This window comes from Leptosomus discolor, chromosome 6 (genome assembly GCF_034619465.1).
Source record: "Leptosomus discolor isolate bLepDis1 chromosome 6, bLepDis1.hap2, whole genome shotgun sequence".
Taxonomy (NCBI): Eukaryota; Metazoa; Chordata; class Aves; order Leptosomiformes; family Leptosomidae; genus Leptosomus; species Leptosomus discolor.
In genome coordinates this window covers 3,612,260-3,633,359 of record NC_141396.1, presented here as the reverse complement: position 1 = coordinate 3,633,359, position 21,100 = coordinate 3,612,260, and the positions used below count along the sequence as shown (strand labels likewise).

The 21,100-nt window shown below is 41.7% G+C and overlaps 1 protein-coding gene across 1 annotated transcript in view; it reads right to left on the bottom strand.

Annotated features, from left to right (window-relative positions):
• The window catches only part of ADAM12 (ADAM metallopeptidase domain 12), a 186,055-nt gene that overhangs the window by 56,451 nt on the left and 108,504 nt on the right, over positions 1 to 21,100 (bottom strand). The window contains exons 5-9 of the mRNA XM_086467435.1: positions 20,840 to 20,916; positions 9,075 to 9,258; positions 3,846 to 3,911; positions 2,876 to 2,947; positions 980 to 1,149 (exon numbers count right to left, since the gene is read on the bottom strand). Of these exons, the coding sequence (XP_086323561.1) occupies positions 980 to 1,149; positions 2,876 to 2,947; positions 3,846 to 3,911; positions 9,075 to 9,258; positions 20,840 to 20,916 (569 nt within the window). The remainder of the gene's footprint in view (positions 1 to 979; positions 1,150 to 2,875; positions 2,948 to 3,845; positions 3,912 to 9,074; positions 9,259 to 20,839; positions 20,917 to 21,100) is intronic.

Genomic DNA, 21,100 nt, shown 5'->3' with positions numbered 1-21,100 from the left:
TTTGATCACCATCCTTTGGGTTTACTATCGTAACAGAACCCTTCTTTCCTTTCTTTTCTCCCTGACTGAAGCTGGGAATAGAAATAGAAACATCAAAATAATGTCTCTGGCTCTAAGAAGGGTTATTTTAATGCAGTGGGAAGTTTATATGCTACTTGTTATACTACACAGCCTAGAATGTAATATTTCCAAAGAAACGATTATTATACATAGAAAGTAATCAAATAACTCATGTGGGACGGTTTGGAAGGGCTCACTCTATTCTTACACAGATAATGTAAGAATAACTATGTAATGAGTAAAGACCTCCTTTTCATTACTAAGACATGAGATATGTTTATCTTCATAGTATAAAGAATAGTTCATTGATCAAAACGATACCCGATTCAAGAAAGAGGTGTTTCTCTTTTTTTTTTTTTTTTTTTGAGAGCTTTTAATTTGAGCATGTTTACTCAATTATTTTAATCCAGGAAACAATAGCAGGGAAAAGATACATATGATTTAATTTTTAAGTCACAAATGCAAATGAATTGTCCAATTTAGACTGCATTTTAAAGTTTACTGAGGCCTTTCTTCTAACAAACAGGCTTCACATGGTGCCCCCTTAGCTCTACATTTGGGATGAGGGCAGGACTGCCTTTTTCAGCAACAATTTAGACTGAGACCAGCTTAAACCACTTGTAAGTCTATACCCTAAGTATGTATCAGCTTATTACACATCTACACTTCTACTCAGTTCTATTCAGGAAAGGCCCGCGAGTAACAGGGCTGTTGCAGAGCTGTGGAAGGAAATTCATCTGAAGCATCTGCTGAAGGGCCCTGCAAAGCGCTTTTGCGTTTGATGTTTGCAGAGGGGAAAGACAAACCCTCAGGAGCACAGATGTTCCTCCCAACAGCTCAGCAGCTGGGGAAGAATTCAGTACAGTCAGTCTCAAATCACTGAAATCCCGGCTGATATCGAATACTGTGTCAAATCTACCTTATCAGCTGTGCATTGTCATGGGGTTTACGAGGTAGTAGTTTTAGTTTTCTCCAGTCCAGAAACTCATGAAGGCTTGTGAAAGGATCTTGAGAAATAGAGCACTTATCCATGTCATTCCATACTTCCACTCCAACCAGAGCTACTCGAATATTTAGTGGCCTATAGAACTAACGAGAAAAGAAAAAGAGAAAAACGTCTTTAAACCCCAGTTTAGACCACATTGGATTAGAGTATTTCAACAGAATATAATGTGCATATGAACCTTTCTTGCAGACACTTAAATGGTCTCTTCTCCGTGGCAAAAGTGAGCACCTGATAGGACTGACTGAGACAAAATATTTCCATGACTTACAGAAAACAGTTCTGACCTGACTAAGTATGCATAAGGCATTCAAAGAGATCCAGAGATATGCTACTTCTCTATGTCCCACCTGAGTTTGGTATTTTTCTTCAAGATGAAATACTGCAACCACCTTCACATGTCCTTCACTTCTGAACAAACTTGTTGCTACGGCAGATGACTCTGTGGCTGCCCTCGGTCAGTTCGTACCAAAGTAATACAAAAGGTAGAGGCAGCTGCGCTGTACTGCGGTTCTGGTTCAAAATAGGAGCTGAAAATTTAGCCAGAGCCATCCAGCCTTGCTCACAGCAGATAAAACGAAATGATTTTAGCACTGTGGGCTACATACACTGTTATCCCACCAGTAAATGCCACAGTTGCTACAAGAGGGGAGCCGGAGCAGCATTAGCAATGGAGCAGAGATAACAATTCTGATGTGAGACTAATGTGAAGAAGGATTCAAGAATTGATCAAGTCCAGATTTGGCTGACAGTCTGAGAAAAGCATATACTAGATCTTTGTCTTGTTTATAAGCATTACAGTCATTTGGATAACTTCGGCATTTGCTGAGCATAAATTAAGCATGAAACGTAAATATATTATAACATGCAAAATTAATTTTGAGCAGGTAACATAGAAACACCTGTCCTCCAGTAATAAGTCAGCAAGACAATTATGGAAGAGGTGGAGGTGTCTTCCGCAGCTTGTTTTTAATCAGGAATGCTCCTCCTTGAGTTATTGCCCTTGAAGTATCACTTGATTATTTCTCAGCTAAATTAAGACTCCCTCAGTCATAATTTCACTACTGGACTCCTAATTTTTTCTGGCCATACAGCACAATAAAAATAAGCTTTAATTTGTTCAAAAACCACTGTAGAGGACTCTCAGTGCTTATTGTTTATTGTAAAGAAATTACTTCAAATTAAAAAAAAAATCCAGTGTATGTCTCTTTCTTATTGCTCTTACTCAGCCATCAACTTCTGCTTCCTTCAGCACTGCATATTTTTAACTCTGCCATCTTCCTTGGGCTAGATATCTTATTGACTGTGTCTTCACAGGCCCTTTGTTGGCCTTACAACTGGACTATCCCTTGCTGCTGCAAAGGACTTTGTTCTCCAAATTCCTCCTCAATCCCTTTTCTACGGGCTGTTCCATATGTGATTATCCTCACTGTCTTCCCAGGTTAATAAAATCCTGGGGCTAAATTGTACATCTTAGGAATAGAGCTTCCACAGATATATGCATCCTATACAGAGCAGAGCAGAGCTCACAGCTTAGTTTGTTGAAGGGCATAACGAAACGTTTAAGTTTACTTTTTTGGTTTTACTGGTTGGAGAGGAGCATTGCTCTTAAATACTGGAGTAGCAGAAAAGCAGCAGGGTTACCTCCTTGGAAAGATGGGTGGCTATGGAGATGTGGGAAGGGTTGTGAAAGCTGCTGATCTGAGCATGGCCGTTTTCCTAATATCTAGTAGAAGAAACATAGCTTTCAAGCAAGGTCCTTCAGAAAGCGCAGTAAGTTTGGAAAAGGCAAAATAATGCTCATGTTCTTACCTTATCAACATAGTTTGCAATTTCTATCAGCCTCTGCTTAATTTTCTCCACATCCTTGCCTTGTCTCTGAAACTTGGAATGTAAAGGATCAATGTACCAACAGCACAAATATCATAGACTTTCCTCCCAACAGCCACCTTATGCTGCCAGCATTGTCCATGATGTTTGGGACTTACATGGTGCCACCAAAAGCCATCAGGGGACTCCTATTGGCTTCATGGGACCACGGTCTGCCTCCGAATAAGCACAGGCTATGGGATAGGATTTTGGTTCTCACAAAAAGATTATAAAATCCCTAAGTGTTACATAGGGATCTTTCAGGAACTAATCTTTTGTGAAAAAAAAAGACGACTCCTGTTAGTTATTTTGGCTCTTGCTGCAGAGTGACTGTAATTCCCTAACTAGCAGCATTCAAGGAGACAAAAAGAAATGTAAGTAGCAAAATAATTCAAACCAAGATTTAGATCTTTGGCTGCCATTCAACTCACTGGAACATTTCTACAGCGAGTCCTGGCTACTTGCTTTGAAGCTCTCTTTGCAAACCCTCAGGAAGGCAGTCGCGCTTCACGCAATGCGATGGTAAAATGCTGCTTCAAAAGTAAGGGTCCTACTGTGTCTTCCAAGCAGCAATGGTCCCGCTGAGGACAGAGTTAATGGCAGTGAAGGTTTAACTAGCTCAAGGAGATCCTGGGCAGTGAATTCATATTTGCCTCTTTCATTTACTGTCAGATATCCCAGGTATTTGAGAGTCAAATTCCTTATGAAGTATTGCAAGAAATTTTACAGTTTACAGCTGTCGTATCTGAATGCTGCTTTCCATTGCTTAGACCTAATTAGGGAAGACGCTTTACTTTTGAAAACCATCATATTACTGTCTGAAGCGCATTGCTTGCAACACCATGGTAGCTGAACTGAGCTACCCATTTCCTACCCACGCTTCTCATAACTTTTTAGCTTTTAAGTTTCTTACCTCACGATTATCTGCCACAATAACAAGCTCCACGTACTTTGTTGTCTTCAGAGTCTCCCTCTTGTACTGCCAAAAAAGATGAAAATAGTTGTGGCTTTTTTTGTTTGTTTGTTTTTTTTGGTTTTTTTTTTGCAATAAGTGACCCTTGGAATCAGCTCTGCCTCAGCCCAACAAAGCACTTGCAAGAGGAGATACACAACATCTCAGACTTCCAAAGATTTCACGACATACAAATTTGTACTGTATTCCTTCTCCCCATGGAAATTTTCCTTTTATCTACTAGAACAGAGATAGTATACACGGTAGTTATAAAAAAACCATCAGGATTTGATTGCAGCAAGCAGGAAAGTGGTGCAAAGTCTCTCTCAACCTTTCAGCTTTCTGTAGTTGAAATATTCCTCTCAGGAGAACATCATCTCTAGCAGAAAGACCTTTGCTATTGCCAAGGCACATTTGAAGAAATCATAACTTTTAGCTAACATTTCACACAATAGACAAAATGGCTACTAAGGAAAATGAGAAATAAAGGGATATTGAGTGAAGCAGAGAGGAGATCAAGTGGTCAACCGATAAATTATGTAGGAAGAAAAACAGCAGAAAAAACTAGAACGAACTGTCAATGTCTGGGGAAGCAAACTAATACTCCAGAAACGGAAGGCATACATTTAATTTTGTATCTATATATTCATATAAAGCAGCTGGTCGTGCTACTTGCAGTTCTAAATTCAGGTCTAAAAGAATCATAACGCTTAGCTGCAAAAAGATCACTGAAGAAAAAGAAATGATTTTGTAATAGCACTAATCATACTACAGCTCCTCTGCTACCCTAAATTTAAGTGACCTATTAATGCCTGTAAAAGTTCTGTGATTTACAGCAGCTGAGCATCTATTCTATCATCCCTCCCTTCTTCTGGAATAAGACAGTTGGGGAAAAGAGGTCTCAGCAGCATATCTGAACTTCATGCCAGAACTTAAGGAGCTTAAGCAGATGTCTGACCTACTAATGACCATGATGTATTGAACGAAACCAATGCTCTGTAACCTGAAACACGACTAAAGCTTTCCAAAGCAAACTGTTCCAAGGCAAACTGTGGGATCCCCTAAGCTAAGTCAGTGCTGGACATCACCTTCCAGCCAAGTTTCACAAAGTTTTCTTCACATTACCGAAGCGTTCCTCTTTGTTATCTGCAGATTAATGATTTTGAATGTTTTGCAAGGAGCATTGTGCTTAGAGGAAAGTTACAGATGTAACCTTTGGTAACTCTGACTTTCAAACTCATATTTAATAGTGTTACACAGCCTTCAAACTGCAGTAACTGGAAAACAGTTAAGTTCCATTCGGACAGTATTTATGAACTGAGAAAGCAGTAAAAGCTATTGTTAATGAACTGAACATCAATGATACAAACACTTCACAGGATTACACTTATTAGGGGGTCTGGCAAATGAACTCAGGTAGATATTCTTACAACTTCTCCTTGTATTGGGGTTCTTTGTCACCTTCTTGTGCTCTACTGGGGGCAACTGTCACCACCATGGAGTCATGGTGTGTGCACAGACTTGGTGCACATGCCTATGCCTTGTCTGGCACACAGGTCATCAGCAGTGCCTGGTGATATGCCAGCTGGGAACCAGGACACCGGGGAGCCAGCATGACACCTAGAACAGCAGCAGAGGCAATACAAAGGGTCTGCTGTGTCTCAGTAGACTTCAGTGGAACCTACAGTGCTCTGGAAGAGCTCGAGTCACCTCCATGCAAAATGTTATCTGACATGAGTGAGGTGCCACATAAGGCAAATGACCACATGGGTGGTGTTTGTGATGGAACAAAGGCAAGTGCAGGGTCCTGCACCTGGGGAGAAATAACCCCACGCACCAGTACAGGTTGAGGGTCAACCTGCTGGAGAGCAGCTCTGCGGAGAAGGACCTGGGAGCTGTGGTAGACAAGTTGACCATGAGCCAGCAACGTGCCCTCGTGGCCAAGAAGGTCAGTGGTATCGTGGGGGGCATGAAGAAGAGTGTGGCCAGCAGATCGAGGGAGGTTGTTCTCCCCCTCTGCTCTGCCCTGGTGAGGCCACATCTGGAGTGCTGTGCCCAGTTCTGGCCCTCCCAGTTCAAAAGGGACAGGGAACTACTGGAGAGAGTCCAGGGGAGGGCTATGAAGATGATTACGGAGCTGCAACATCTCTCTTACGATGAAAGGCTGAGGGACCTGGGGCTCTTTAGCCTGGAGAAGACTGAGAGGGGATCTTATCTATGCTTATAAATATCTAAAGGGCGGGTGTCAAGAGGAGGGGGCCAGGCTCTTCTCAGTGGTGCCCAGTGACAGGATAAGGGGCAACGGACACAAACTGGAGCACAGGAAGTTCCTCTCGAACATGAGGAAAAACTTATTTACTTTGAGGGTGGCAGAGCACTGGAACAGGCTGCCCAGAAGGAGTCTCCTCTGGAGATATTCAAAACCTGCCTGAACAGGATCCTGTGCGACTTGTTGTAGGTGAACCTGCTTTAGCAGGGGTTTGACTGGATGATCTCCAGAGGTCCCTTCCAACTCCTACCATTCTGTGGTTCTCTGAATTGATCTCTCAGATACTAAAAGTCTAACATTAACCTGAAATATATTACACAGTCTTGACCAGAGATGTACGCCCAAGGTGTCTCTAGTCTTCTTCAAAATCAAGAGTAAAACATGAGACATGAAAATCCAGGCACAAAGATATAAGAAAAGCTCTGCTGCATCAGTTAGTTTAAGCCATTTATTTTTTACCAAGAATATAACTATTTGGACGAGGGAGAGTTAGCCTGAGAGAAATTGGCTAGCATGGTATAATCATGTAAGTCTCTGGTGACTGACTTGCATAACAAATCCATTCCTGTGATTTGCCCAAAGGCTATGTGCATTCCTTGGATACAATATTTATTCATAAAGTATACCTAATTATGACTTCTTTCAGCTTGCTTTCTGCAGCCAACAGCACAAGCCATTGCCTAAGTTAATCCTTCAGAATTAAAATGAAGAGTCAATAATACAGCCACGCTAGATATACACGATGGGAGACAATATGCTTTGTTCCACTGCCCGTTGTCTTTCTCCCCTGCACCTACCACACTTGATCCTATCACAAAACTCCTGTCCCAAGCCCTGTAGCCCTTCCTCATGCCCCCCCTGCCTAGGAATTGGCATGGCTTGGATCCACTCTGCATTCTTGCAGCCTCTCTCTTTCTCCATGATCCACTTGCCCCAAATGGCCCACCTGCCTGGTCTGTGGTCCATCAGCACCACAAAAAAGGCCTTCTGGGTTTTTTTGTTTTTTTTTTTTTTTTTTTAATTATTATTTGTGGCAACAGAGAAAAAGCCATACTGTAGGGGCTGTCTTACACATCAGGCTTGCTTTCTGTAGGATCCTATCTCAATGGAGCTCAACTGGAAAACACACTCCTGCTGCAATTTGAGGGTCTACTGAGTTACAGAATGACCTGATATTTATAGAGAACCAGCTACAATGGGGCAAAACGTGTCTGCCCAGATCTGCTACATTACCTGACTTGCTCTATTAAATCTTCTGTCTGGATCTGGGAAGCTGAGTCTACTGTTTGTCCCCCATCATTTATCTGTATTTATATCTAACCCAAAGGCTAGTCCAACTTTGTGGTATATCGATCTCACATTTCAGCTCTGCTTAGTAAGAATTCAGTGTAGGCTGTTGAGCGAAGGGTCAAGGGAAAAAAAAACAACAAACAAAAACCTGTCATGAAACAAAAAAAATTCATCACGCCCCGAACCTGAGACTGGATTTCTGCTTACTTCTGTCACCCGGTGTAATTCGGAATAGCCTTATGTCTCCGTACTTTACAGGTCATCTTTATTCAGCGTGTCCTGACAGTCTCCTTAGCTGATGACAGCATTGAAATGTGAAAACTCACTCCACACGTTACCTCTGACAACTTTCAAAATTCATACATTAGACGCGTATCTAACATACTCATTATATATATTGTACCTACCCATATGATGTGACTGTTGACAGGTTTTATAATTATGTCCACTGAACCACGTCAAAAATATTTTTCAGACATGTAAGGTGAATTCTGGCACGTAGTTGAAGTCATCCACAAAATGTGAGAACCATGAGGGCAGCAGTAAAACCGCTTTGACTGTATCAGCTAGTTGTATGCACACACTTTATTTCAGTTTCCTAGTGTTGCATTGATTACTTCAGTGAGATTCAGTCAAGTGTCGCAAAGACTTTGGGGAAACCTTAATAAAATTGTGAAAAGTACTTTTCCAATGCTTTCAACCTACACAGATTTTTAGAAATATGCTTAGCCCATAAAATGGTATATGCAAAGGCTAACACATTAGATGTAACGCTTCACATTCCTAAAATGTAAAATAACTTAATTCCACTACATAAATAGTATCTAGGGATGCCATTTAGGTCGCTTTCCTTAACAATTAAGCTGATACAAAGGCTCACATGCAAGTACATGCAAGTATAAATCCCAATATGAGACATTTAATAAATGCTGAGGGCAGATGTGCATCATTGTCTAATTTCTGAACACCTAAACTAGTCTTTTCTACAATCCTCATCCAGTATGCAGATGAACTTATTACAGTATTTCCTTTTCCTGCTTTTTAGCTCATTTAATTTTCTACAGTTTCCATTAGCTAGATGCATTTCACATTAAGTGCATTTCTTCCTACATAAAAACAACTATAGTAGTACTTCTGTGAAATAATATGGTGAGAATTTGTTTTGTCTGCATAAGATACTTTCCTACTAGAACATAAAGGTGCAAAACCTAATATTGGCAATGCTATCATGTTCTCTTCCATCCTGGGTGGGCAAGAACTTTTCCAGACACCGCTTAATGTTCTTATGGGGTCTTAAATTCTGGCTATAATCACACATGAACTAAACTGTATTACCATAACATGAAACCATAAACTTTTCTGTTCCATCCCATTACCAAAAAGAAAGTAAAACGCAGGTTATACACACAGGATCAAGAAAAAGTAACAAAGCTTTAGCAAATCATGTACGTATATGCTTAATTTTCAGCATGCACTTTAGCACAAGATGTCAACAGCAGTTGACTATATGGTTTAATGTTTTACTCAGTAGGGACTGTTGGTAACAAAGAGTTATGGTAAGCACTAATATGGAAATGCTACCAGAGATGTGCTCAGCAAACCAGAAACATTGAAGTGCATCATCCACCTACCCTGCCAGCTTGAGAATGGTGCGATGTCTCGTTGTCATCAGCGCTTATGGCAGAGATGTCCAGCTGGTGGCCACAAGATCCTGGAGCTACTTTCAAATTCTCCGCTCGGTAGATCTTGTGTTCACTTGTAGCACCTTCTAACGGCTCCAGAACGTAGCTTTTGTTTTCAAATACAACAACGCCCCTGTTACAGAAGAGAATAGGGTAGGGTGCATGGTTTCCAAGAGGTAAGGTATGTTTGTCTACAACAAAGTTACAACGGGTTTTAATAATGACGGAGTATAAACAACCAAATGTTGATTTACAATGTCACGGTCGAATGAAGCAGGAAACATCAAAGCTGTGTATTTGTCACGGCAGCACACTATACTTTTAAAGAAGCATTGACTCAAAGAAAATTTTCCTCTTCTGAAGTGCTGTACTGTAGAGCAAAATTATATTTGTGCTTTATGTGCTTTCCATTCTCCCAGTGATGCATTGCCACTGCTGAGTGGAGTCAGGATGCGTGTGCTTCTGAGGACCCACGGCAAACAGTAATGAACAGAAGTGTGGTGAAATGCTTTTGTAAGAAAAGGTACAGACTGAAAGTATTCATTATGATCTGCAGTGTGCATTATACCTTTCAAACCAAATGCTGATGCAAGCATCAATTCTGCCAGATGAAAGAGGCATTGCAGTACCGAAATGGATTATTAAATATCACACAGTGGGGCAGCAGAATGAAGCTCAGATATATTAACCAGTGAATTCCTGTTTAACTCATTTTACTAGCCAAAATAATAATTTTTACAGCAATACTACCTGCCCTCTGAGGATCTCAGAGATTTTCCATCAGTGAAAGCACTCTCGTTGTGATACTTTAAGCTGCAGTATGCAAGAGGAAAGAGGGGTTTAGGAAGAGATACATCTTGCTCCAAGAAACATGTGGAAGAACCTAGGACATGTAGCCAAGTCTGAGCTTCACGTTCTGCCTCCTGACCATAAACCACTCTCCCTGTAGACTCCAGAGAACTCACCAAATAAAAGCCATGCTTGGGTTCTTGTGCTGGGTCCTGCACAAGTATTCTGAGCTGTGACAGCGAAGCAAAGTTGACAAAAGGTTGAGTGTCTTTCCGATTCCTCCTGCTGAGGAAGCTGCTGGCATAAAGCTGCTCTATCAGCTCAGCACAGGACATATAGGCAGTGTGGCATGGGTGTCCATGCCCTGCGCAGGCTGGAAGAGGATTTCTGGTACTGTATGGCATAAGGTAGGATGATCTCCAACAGTACTGCTGGAATTAGTAATCATAACTGCAACTGTAGGACCACAGAGTGAGAAGACTGCTCTACTGTACATCAGGTCTGGCATGGCGTAAGAAGGCACGAGGTAGGTTTATGGACAGGGCTCAGGTAGAAATTACTGTAAGAGAAAGGAAATTAATACTCTGTGCCTAACTTGCAAGTGTTTAACTTGCACCCGGAGCACACGCTGCCAATCACACAGGAGGGTCCTGGGTAATTCCTACAGCGAGCTGGACATCAGGTTTTGTTGGGGAACTGTATGACCAGAGAGAGCCACCCTTTAAAACCCCTTTCTCTTCTCTAAACTAGGGATAAGTATTTGCTTGTGGGGTGTTGTAAGCATTCATTGGTTAGACACTATGCTGAATAGTGCACTGCACTACTAATTTCTCCCCTGTCTTTAAATTATGAAGACATTAACCCTTAAGCACTGGCAAAGGTTCAGCAGCAATAATTAGAATCTATCTATCTGGAATTCCATGAAACTTTTAATTGGCCAAGGCATTCTTCCTCAATTCCTCCTCAAAACTACACTGTACTGTCTATATATGCTATTAAACCGCAATCATTTTCAGCCCAAGGCTGGCTGTATTTTATTAGTGTGTCTTTTTGGTGTATAGGAAGTGTCTGCTCTTTTTATTTCTGTCTGTACTGCAACAAAGGTAAGATACTAAAACCACCGTGAGACCGATACGTGTGTCTACACAATTCTTCTGCAGAAGGCTAAAAAAGGAAAAAAAAAGAAAAAAAGGAAAAAAAAGGGGACGGACCCAGAAGCAGGTTAATGACACCATAAAGACCGATTTAAAAATAAAAATTGAAATTATTAGGAAAAAGCTGCCCTAGCTGTTCTATTCTTAGAAAGATACGATGAAGAAACTCAAAAGTCTTTGGCCTCCTAACCAGTTAACTGAAATTTGCATTGCAAGCTGACTGCAGTTTTGCTCCAAAAATCGTTAGCATCGGTTCAGCCAAGCCAAGAGATGACCATTTTACTGTTAACTAGAACGGCTAGAAGAGAGGAAAAAAAAAAAAGCCTGGGAACCCATGACATTAAAGGCTGTGCGACAGCAGTTGCAGGAGCCTGCTTTACTGCTCTGAACCAAGAATCAGGGTCTGACAACTCATTTGTAGCTTCCCTAGTACCCCTGGCAAATCAGGCAAGATGTATTATTTACCCATCGCGCAGGCATGCTGTGTATGATGGATCACAGTTGGAAAAGCAGGACTGATTTATCACAGCACAGCCAGGATACACTATAGGATGCATGACATATGAGAGACCCCCGAGCAGGTCACCCCATGATTTGAGTAACCTTACACCCTACGGCTCTAAATTATTTTCAGATCTGCCTTATTCCTTGAAGAATTTAGGAAACTAGGACAACATATTCCCTTTACTCGAATAATCAGCAACTCTGTAATCAGCACAATCAAATAAGGATTGTTGTCTTTCCCTTGTGCAATTAATCATCTAATTTTGGAGGCAGCTGGAACCAGCAATGGAGGCAGAAGTCCATTAGTCACTGTTTGAAATGGGCCAGCCTGACCATCTCCCTTTATTGACAACTCGAAACCAACATAAAACCATGAAGGGTTTTATTTTTAATGTTAAACTTTATCCTGCTTAGAACATTAACTCAAAAAAAGTATAGACTTAAATAATTTTCTTTAATTATTTACACTAGAAAGGGAGAGAGTAGTATCCTTCTACTGGGTAGTGTTCTCTCTCTTTTTTTTTTTTTTTTTTTTTTAAAGCCAGCATTTGTTGCCAAAAGTTCATATCGAAAACATGCCCCAGCAATGCCAAGTTTCCAATGTACCCCTTGTACACCTGGCCACTGTCTAAAATAACTAAATAACCATTTATCTACCCCTGATTTTCTTTACCTGCAGAGGATAGGGGCATATGATCAGATACCAGAGTGATTAATTTTGTTTTCTACTGAGCACACCAGAGCCAGGGCAGCCTATTCAACTTGCCACTGAGACTCCCATCCCAAGTGACAGCGTGAGCCTTCAAAAACAGTTCCGCCTTTGCGTATGAAGCAATCCTATGGTAAAAAAAATCTGCATATTCGGCATAAAGGAAAATACACTTTTCATTTAATGCACAGTTCTCCTCTGAGTGCTGCCTACAGGATATCAGCACTTGGCTTGTGACCATGTGTAATAAGATAATGAATATCAAATATGAATTTTCTTGGCCAGTTCTCTATTTTTGACTAATTTTCTTTTCCTACAATTGCATTTTCCCCCTATCAATCAGCGCCAAGCACAGCACCTTAAAAATGTAACTAGTCAAAAGCTACGGTTTCTTTCTTCTTTTGGTGTGGCAGGATTAGATGAACAATACCCACCAATCATCCAGTACTAAGAATTTGATGCAAATAAAACAAACCCATAACTACTTTTTCCTTCCACTTTCGTCACGTGTTTCAAAAAAGGCTCTGCTACTCATACACCACTTCTGTGTCTTCCTCTTGGACATGGTTCTCCCACACTCCTGAGTCACCCTGTGTTCTCTGAAGAACAAGACAGTGCAACATTTCAATTTTTCAGGAGGCATTAATGTTAAATAATAGAATGTTTTCCAATGTGGCAAACAGACAGTATATTAAACTACAAATCCCCAACCAAAAATTATACAAGGAACCCCAAAGGGGTTTCACCAACTCTGTGAGTACTCAAGAAGTGGTTATTCTTTAAGACCAACTTCTACTGAAATCTTTGGGATTTCTACCATTACCTCTACCAGGCAAAAGACTACCAGAATTCCCAAGCTTATAAATACTTGGGAAAAATGCAATATAAAGTACACATTGTTTGATCTCCAGGTATCTAATTCACGGCATCTGTGTTTTCCCCAGTCCAAACCATACCGGTGCTGGGAAGTCAGAAAGATCTTGCAAATGAGTTGGGCAGGAAAGACAAGAGACGATCCAACCCCTATCTAAAACTATCGGGCTGTCCTTTTCATGACTGGTAGCAGAGAGGAGGAAAAAACCAATCTATACCAAACAGCACGTCCAGACATCAGCTCACAGGCTCCAAGCCAACTGGAAGCAGCTTCAGCGTGGTCTTGAGCCTGAGCTAATATTTTACTCTACCTCTCAACTGAGCTAATATTTTACTCTACCTCTCAACAGGGTTTGAATCCTGCTCATGTCTGGTGGTCAGCACCAGCTAAACCACCTCCACATTGCTGTTAATCAGCTCTGAATATGAACAGGCCAGTGGTATTTGCCTACTGTACACCATTATATACTGTATGGACACGTGGGGAATGTGTATATGAGATGGCCCATGATGGGAGAACTCTCTCCATCTCAAAGAAATTAAAACATAAATTAAATAATTAAGTTGTTATTAATTGCTGTTTAACTTGCCAGGGATGTCTCAATAAGGGAAACGCAATTTAATGAAATAATTCCACTATTTAAATTGTCGATAAAGTCAAACGTGACTTTTTTTTTTTCTCTTAAAAAGAAAAACCAAAACAAAACCTAACGCAAGGCCAGTCGCATTTCATAAATCAACAGGCTTCAGGAAATCTCAAAATATAAATGGGATTTTTCTTTTCCAACTTGTCAGCAGAAGCAAAGGCCCTGCCAATATAAACCATCAACGCATACTTGTCTGAGAAATTGTGATGCTGAAGTAAAACTTGGCTAAGACAGCATTATATGAAACTGTTATATATTATTCTGCTGTATTATACAGGGAAAGTTAAGTAAATCAATAAATCTGATATCCATGAATGCAATTAAACATTTGGTTTTAATGAAGCTCAAAGTTATACTCATTTCTAAACAATAATAATAAAAAGCTCTATTACCACTGGAAGAGGAATGTAGATGTTTTCAGTTTGTAAGAAATTAATTAGACTACAGAGGGCTGTCATGCTTACACACCACAATTCACATTAAGTCTGTCTCTGCCCACAGACATGGCAAAAGACTGTGCAGTTCTTACGCGCCACCTAAAATCCTACAGGACTTTCATTTCATAATTAATGCTACTGCTTCAAAAGTAAAGAGTCTGTTCCCACAGCTGTACCACCAATTTCAACGAGAGTTTTAGGCGAACAGATAACAGAATTGAAGCCTCGTGGCCCTGGAGTGTTGTTCTCACGATGGACGTACAGCTGTTACTCACCACAGTGTTTCTCAACATGCATGATATCAGAAGGCGATCCGTAAAGTGACACGGCATTTTTATTTATTTTTCTCATACATCCTGAATACTCGGGATTTTGTATAACAAATTCCCAGGCAGGTGAGCAGGCAAACAAACAAAAGAGGAAGAAAAACGAAGCAGTGAATGAAAACTTCACTTTTAGTCTGTTTTAGTAAGTTACAGAGGAGTACTATTGGGATAAATGAACAAGATGATATGTCGGCTGTCTTTCTAATGGGCTAGGTGGTCTTTGGATATTTTCCAAAGGGTTTGGTGATTCTTTGACTTTAAAAGACTGGGAAATACAGAGAATGGGAGCTGGACTCCAGAGGTGGAAGTACTCCTGTCTCCACCACTGCCCCTGGGCAGCCCTGGACAGGCGATTCACCTCTTTCTGCATCAGCTCCTCACCTCTAAAATGGGTAAGTTTTAGCAACCACAGACAATAATCATCTACGGATGAAGAGCATCACACAAGACCCAAGCAATACTTTTATCCTACTATACTCGACGTCAGGATTCCATTAAAATAATGAGTCCGACCTAAATCAACAAAGGGCAAAATCTGAAGGGGAGGTTAAAGCAGTAGCATTATTGGTTTTACATACTGGGGCAGTGGCAGAGGTGTTCTCACGCAGACACATCATTAGTCACACACGTTTTATTCCAGCCAATGCCTTTCATTAACATGAAAATATATTCTATAGCACAGTGTCTAAAATGCAGTCGTACCCAGAGACTACTGTAGCCCGCACTTAATCCTTTCTCAATGCAAGACAGATTTGTCCAGAGTGAATGCATATTGCTCTGCAACTTTGATGCCTGGAATTTAAGCAGGGAGTTACTTCAATTGGAAGTGATAATGCAATTTCATGTCCAGCATTTGGTTTGCAAGCAGCAGTAATTGTGTTATCAGAGAAAGTGTCACATGTGAGCCCAACTGAGAGGGTGACAAGAGAGAGCAAGGAAAGCAGAGAAAAATGAAGAAGGAAAGAGGTGTTGGCATCAGTGCCAATTTAGCGAGCACGTTTTATAGCACCGTGCAGCAAGCGGTGTAACAATAAAAGAAGGCTTGATTCAAAGTTGAACCTCACATTAAGGCTCATAGGATGCTTTTACATCTTACATATTTACATGCAAGGCACAAAATGTATAAAAATACTTTTACTTTTAGTTTTTGTGGGGGGTTTTGTTTGTTTGTTTGTTGTTCTTTTTTTTTTTTTTTAAATTAAGTGCTCTCAGACACAGACTTGACAGAGAAAGGGCAGGCTCCAGCAGCCGGGTACAGATCATCTATCACGCTTGTCCTGGCAGTAGCAGTGATGCTTGGGAGATTGCTGTGCACCTGGGGACAGCGTGCACACAACTGTCAAAGAATGGACATAATGTTCATCTCGGATCACAGAGGTGATCGTGATTCAGGAGCTGTTTACCACTTGAACAGACAGCATACAGAAGCTACGAAACACCCAGAAGCTGAATGCTCTCTAACGTTAAGCTCAAAAACCTCCAGTAGTTTCACGGTCAGATAACTTACAAACCATGCGAGATGTTTATATGAACTAAAAGCTCTTCAGAAAGTATGGAGAAAAACCACACATCCAAACCGGTGCTTTTCTCAGCTGGGATTTTCTCCTAACTTTTTTTCTGGATGAAATCTCCCCTTCTGTGGGGAAATCATACTTGAGGAGTCATGAGGAATTTCAAATTTTTTTTTCTCACTGGTTTCCTACTTCCATTCCTTTTTTAAATAGTTGATGTCTGGAGTGTTGTATTCAAATCCCCTCTTCAGCTGACTGTGTCTGGGACGCAGTGAGTTCAGCCAGACCATTTGAAAAACGGATGGCTCTAGTATTGGCAGCCTCGTGTAGCATAACTATGTAATCCCATTAAAAATGCCTCTCTGTTCAGTCTTGGGGCCTTATCCCCATCACTGCCACTGTGGATACAGCATCTTTCAGTCGCTCATGAGGTTGGACAATGACTGAATACTTTTTGTATGTGTGGATGGGCTTGTCATCTAGCAATTGGGTAACTCCAAGGGATTCTCGGGATTTTCAAAAGCATCAAGAAAAGGCTTCCTGGGAGATTTGTATCCTTAAACTACCAAGGCATTTCTGAGAGCACCTCTCGGGCTCCCTCCACCAGACAGGTCACTGTGGATGCCTTTGTAGCTGCACATCCCTGTGCCAATATCCTCTGCCAGCCCCTGGACAGTGGAGATTGTGCTCTTCTTCAGGCTGCATTTTTGTGTGCATTTGCTAGGTTTGGCACTTGCAGAGAAAAAAATCATTCAAGTCTGTACAAATTTATCACAGAAGATGTGCGTGGTGGCTACAGGCCAAAATTATTTGCTAAAAACTTGAAGAGCCTCCGAGCTAGATAAACAGAAGGGTATTTCCTGAGGACAGGAAGGAAGCGACTTGACTTTGTCATACCTTCTCCTTCCCACAAGCTTTGACAGTCTAATTGGTTTTCTTACCCAGATGGAAGTGCCGGAAATCCTGATTACCCATTGTTCCCATTTCGTGCATTCAGCATTTACCATCTCCTCTCTGCCATTCAGCTCTTCCTCCGGAGGAGGAACCAGCAGGATACAGATTATGGCATGATTACATTCTCCCCTAACCTGCATTTTAGGCAGCTATCAGTGTCAATCCAACTATTTATGCCATTGAAATCCTCCGTGAAGCAAGGCACTCAAATGTTATGTCTGAGAGGATGTAACATAGCTGGAATACATGAGTGTCTGTGTATAAGAAAGCCGAATCTACTTCTTACTTATCTTTGTATCTCACCCCCTCAATCTGCCTGGAAAATGAGTCAAACCTTAGTTTGCAGATTTTACCCTTAATTCTTCCTGTAGCTCATCATCGAGTAATCATGTCATATTTACAATCTTCACGTGCTCAGCCATGTGGCTGCACTGTAAGTAAGAACTTGATGGTCACAGTAGGTCAGAGCAAGGTTGCTCCAGCTCAGCACCTTGGCTCTGGCCCTGGCCAAAAGCAGATACTTAGAGGTAAGATATAAGAACATAACAAGTACACCCCAGTTGGTACCCCCAGCTCTGACAGCGTGAGTGTCAGGGCCACCTTTGGGTTTGACAGCCCTGGAGAAGTTCCCTTCCCCAAATTGTCTCACCTTTTTTGAATCTACTGAAACTTTTTATATTGAGACCCACCTGTGACAGCGAGCTCTATGGCTTCATTATGTGTGAATAAAAAAGTACTTTCCTCTGGTCTAAAGTTTCATTTGATGTCTCCTAATTTGGGGGTTATGAAAAATATTCAGTAATTGTCCCCTCTTCAGCACGACATTCAACCTCGTTTCATCATACCCCTTTTCTCCATCATCTCCTTTCAAAAGTGACAAATCGTCGCCTATTTTCTCTTCTTGGACAAAAGCTGTTCCACAGCTTTGATCATAATTTTTGCCCTTCTCTGTACCTTTTCTGGATATAATGCTTCCTTTTTCTGAGATGGGGATGGGAAAACAAGAACTGCATGCAGAATTCAAGATATGAGTGCACTATGGATTTATAAAGTGGTAATGAGGGGTTTTGTTCTATCCTCTATTTCTGTCTCAGTAATGCCTATGATCCTTTTTGCTTCTTTGACTACTGCTGAGCATTCAAGCTTGAGAGCACACTAAGATATGAAACCTATTCTTTATGTCTAGTTTCATGTCTTTTAATGAACTCTCCTAATCTGGGGAAAAAGACACAGTCCCTACCTATCCTCACCTGGAACAATGCCCAGGGGCCTGTCTAGTAGGAGTGGGAGGATATTCGTGCTCTGAGATTTCAGTGATCTAACAGCTTGCACTTCCTTCCATTACATGTTTTTCAGACACTTAAACTTCAGCTCTATGCAACAGCTGTGTGGGGTAGGTAAGAATCCCTGAATGAATTTCACAGATGGAGAAACTGAGACAGAGAGATTTGTCCAATTCACTTAGAAGCTGTCACAAAGCCAGGAACAGACCCTGAGAACCAGACCAGTCTCTCCTTCCACCGGCTGCTGCAAGTGAAACGGCTGCTCCAGGGACTGTCCTTACCCAGGGGTCCATGGCCACATGATGCCTTATGTCTCTACCCCTTCAGCTTGCAGTCTTCATCATGCCGTGGAAAAAACAGGAGTCCTTGCTCCAGCAAGTTGGTAGACAAGTACATCATCCTACCCTACCCTACCCTACCCTATCCTACCCTACCCTACCCCATCCTATCCTACCCTATCCCATCCATAACTATTCTTTCAACCTGTTATACTAGTGAAGTTGCCAGCAAAGCAAGCCGTGAAGTAGTTTTGAACTGTTCTGTTTCTCCTTCTATTATTTCAGACCGGATCACGTGTAGGAAATCATAGAATCACAGAATGGTTTGGGTTGGGAGGAAACTTTAAAGGCCATCTAGTCCACTCCCCCTGCAATAAGCAGGGACATCCTCCACTAGATCTTTCCACCCAAATTCTCGGGGGATGAATTGCCACAACAATGTTTTGGTGGCAGCGGTGACCTGTGGGCCTGATTCTGGGAGATGCTTAGTGCTGTCAGGACCTCAGTGCAGCTACTTGGGATTTCACACCACCTGGCCTTTTGCTCCCAATCAGTTTTAATGAGAAAGCCTGGATAGTTCAAGCAGCTGATGGTGCATTACGAAGCCTTTCAAATAGATATTGCTGGCTCAGATCAAGCACAGGTAATAGCTGGAGGTTATTACTCTTGGTTATATCAGGCTGAGAAATGAGTTTTGTGGAGTAAGTCAACAGGCACCCTCATCACAAACTGTTCTCGCTCATGGGCACTCTCTTAACCAACCTCAGCAGTGAAAGCAGTAGCTAAATGGGCACAGGTACTGAGATACATCCTCAGTTGTTCTCCTACTAGAGCAAAACATGCTTTGGCAGGGAAACTCATGAAACCTTGTACTGAAAAAGATGCTGCTACCCTTTTCCTATGGGGAAGGAGCCCAATCCTGTCAGCTTGCACTTGGGGGATTTATCTGCCATAGTGCCAGATGAGAGAGAAATGTCACTGCCAGCACATGTTGCCTTGACGGATCTGACTGCCTAAAACTGGGAAACGACTCCGTAGGATCCACAATTGTAAAAAGAGCACACTGAAGATGAAAGAAAATGCTTTTAAGGTGGTGAGGAGCAATTTCTCTTGAAAGTTTTTTAATTCTTAGGTATCTCTTTAACAAGGCATTGGTGAAGACGCTACCCCACACGGTGCAAATTTTCCCTGTGGACCCTGCAGCGATGCAATCCCTTCAACTAAAATGCCGAGAGCACTGTGTTACATTTTACAGACTGCCATTGTCCATGCCCATGGGTTAATTAGAGTAAACTTGTGGAAGACGCCAGATACATACCGAAGTACCCATAAAACCCCTCTCTGTGTGGGAATGAGCCACAGGAATCCCATCCACTACAGCAAACAGGGAGAGGGGTCCTGGTAACAAACTGTTTGCTCAGTCTGCTGCTGTCTGTCCCAGAGCTCCGTTATAAAAGCCTTGACAATACCACTATTGCACAAAACGCAAAATCAAGGGAAAAAGACTCCAGCTACTCATGCTGTTTGCAGATAAATTAAACAAACCCAGAAAAGGTTGAGACATCTGGAAATCTGACAGGAAAACTGGGTTTTCCAGGGAGAACACTAGAGCCAATTTACAGTTAATTACTGTGATTTGGAACAGCTCTGTGAGTAAATACCAGTCTCTGATTGTCCAAGTAAGGACGATAATTGTTTCCTGAACTGTGTCCATTGTGTAGTTAAAATGTTGTCAGGCTGCTCCTCTGTCAAACTCAGAAGAGGTTTGGTTTTCGGCAACGTGCATCTGAGCATTATACCTGCCATGAACGCAGCTTATTGAGCTCCACAGCCATAGCAATAAAGCAATCTCTCCCAACGAGGAGGCTGCTGGACGAGGCATGAGCTCGCAGCTGCAAAGCAGTCACTGCTGCCATCACTGGTGAAACAGCTCAGAGGCCAAGGAGGACTGGTGGGCTACCGGGCACTGCCAGCCCCAAAATGGGCTGAGCATCGGATTGCTGCAAAAGCTATAGAGAAGGGTGGGCAGCAAGAGAGAAGGGACAGCATAGAAAAAACCCCAAATTGCGTTATCTATTTCTTTTTTTTCCTCTTCAGAGTGACTAGAGGGAAAATGTTTTTACAGAGATTATACCAACATTTGAAAACCTGATATCGATACCTTCATTAGAAGGCAAACCAAAAACTCAACAGGTACTAGGATGGTTTCTTAAAGAGCTCAAGTATTTAATACTGAAATATTGGCTCACCTGAGTCCAGAGCAGGTACTGAGACTAACTGAGGAGTCGGGGTACCCTTGTACATTGCCGTGGTAATAGCAGTGACCCTGATTGCAAAAAAGAGAAAACATTTCAATAGTCACAAACGCTCGTTGCTCTCTAGTTTTCTCACGGATTTCCATCCCCTTTATTTCAAAGCAATTATCAATTTCAGGCTAGAGTATTCAGAACCACACTGACAACACCTTTCCTGTCCCGCTAAATATTCACCATATTTAACAGTCCAAACAG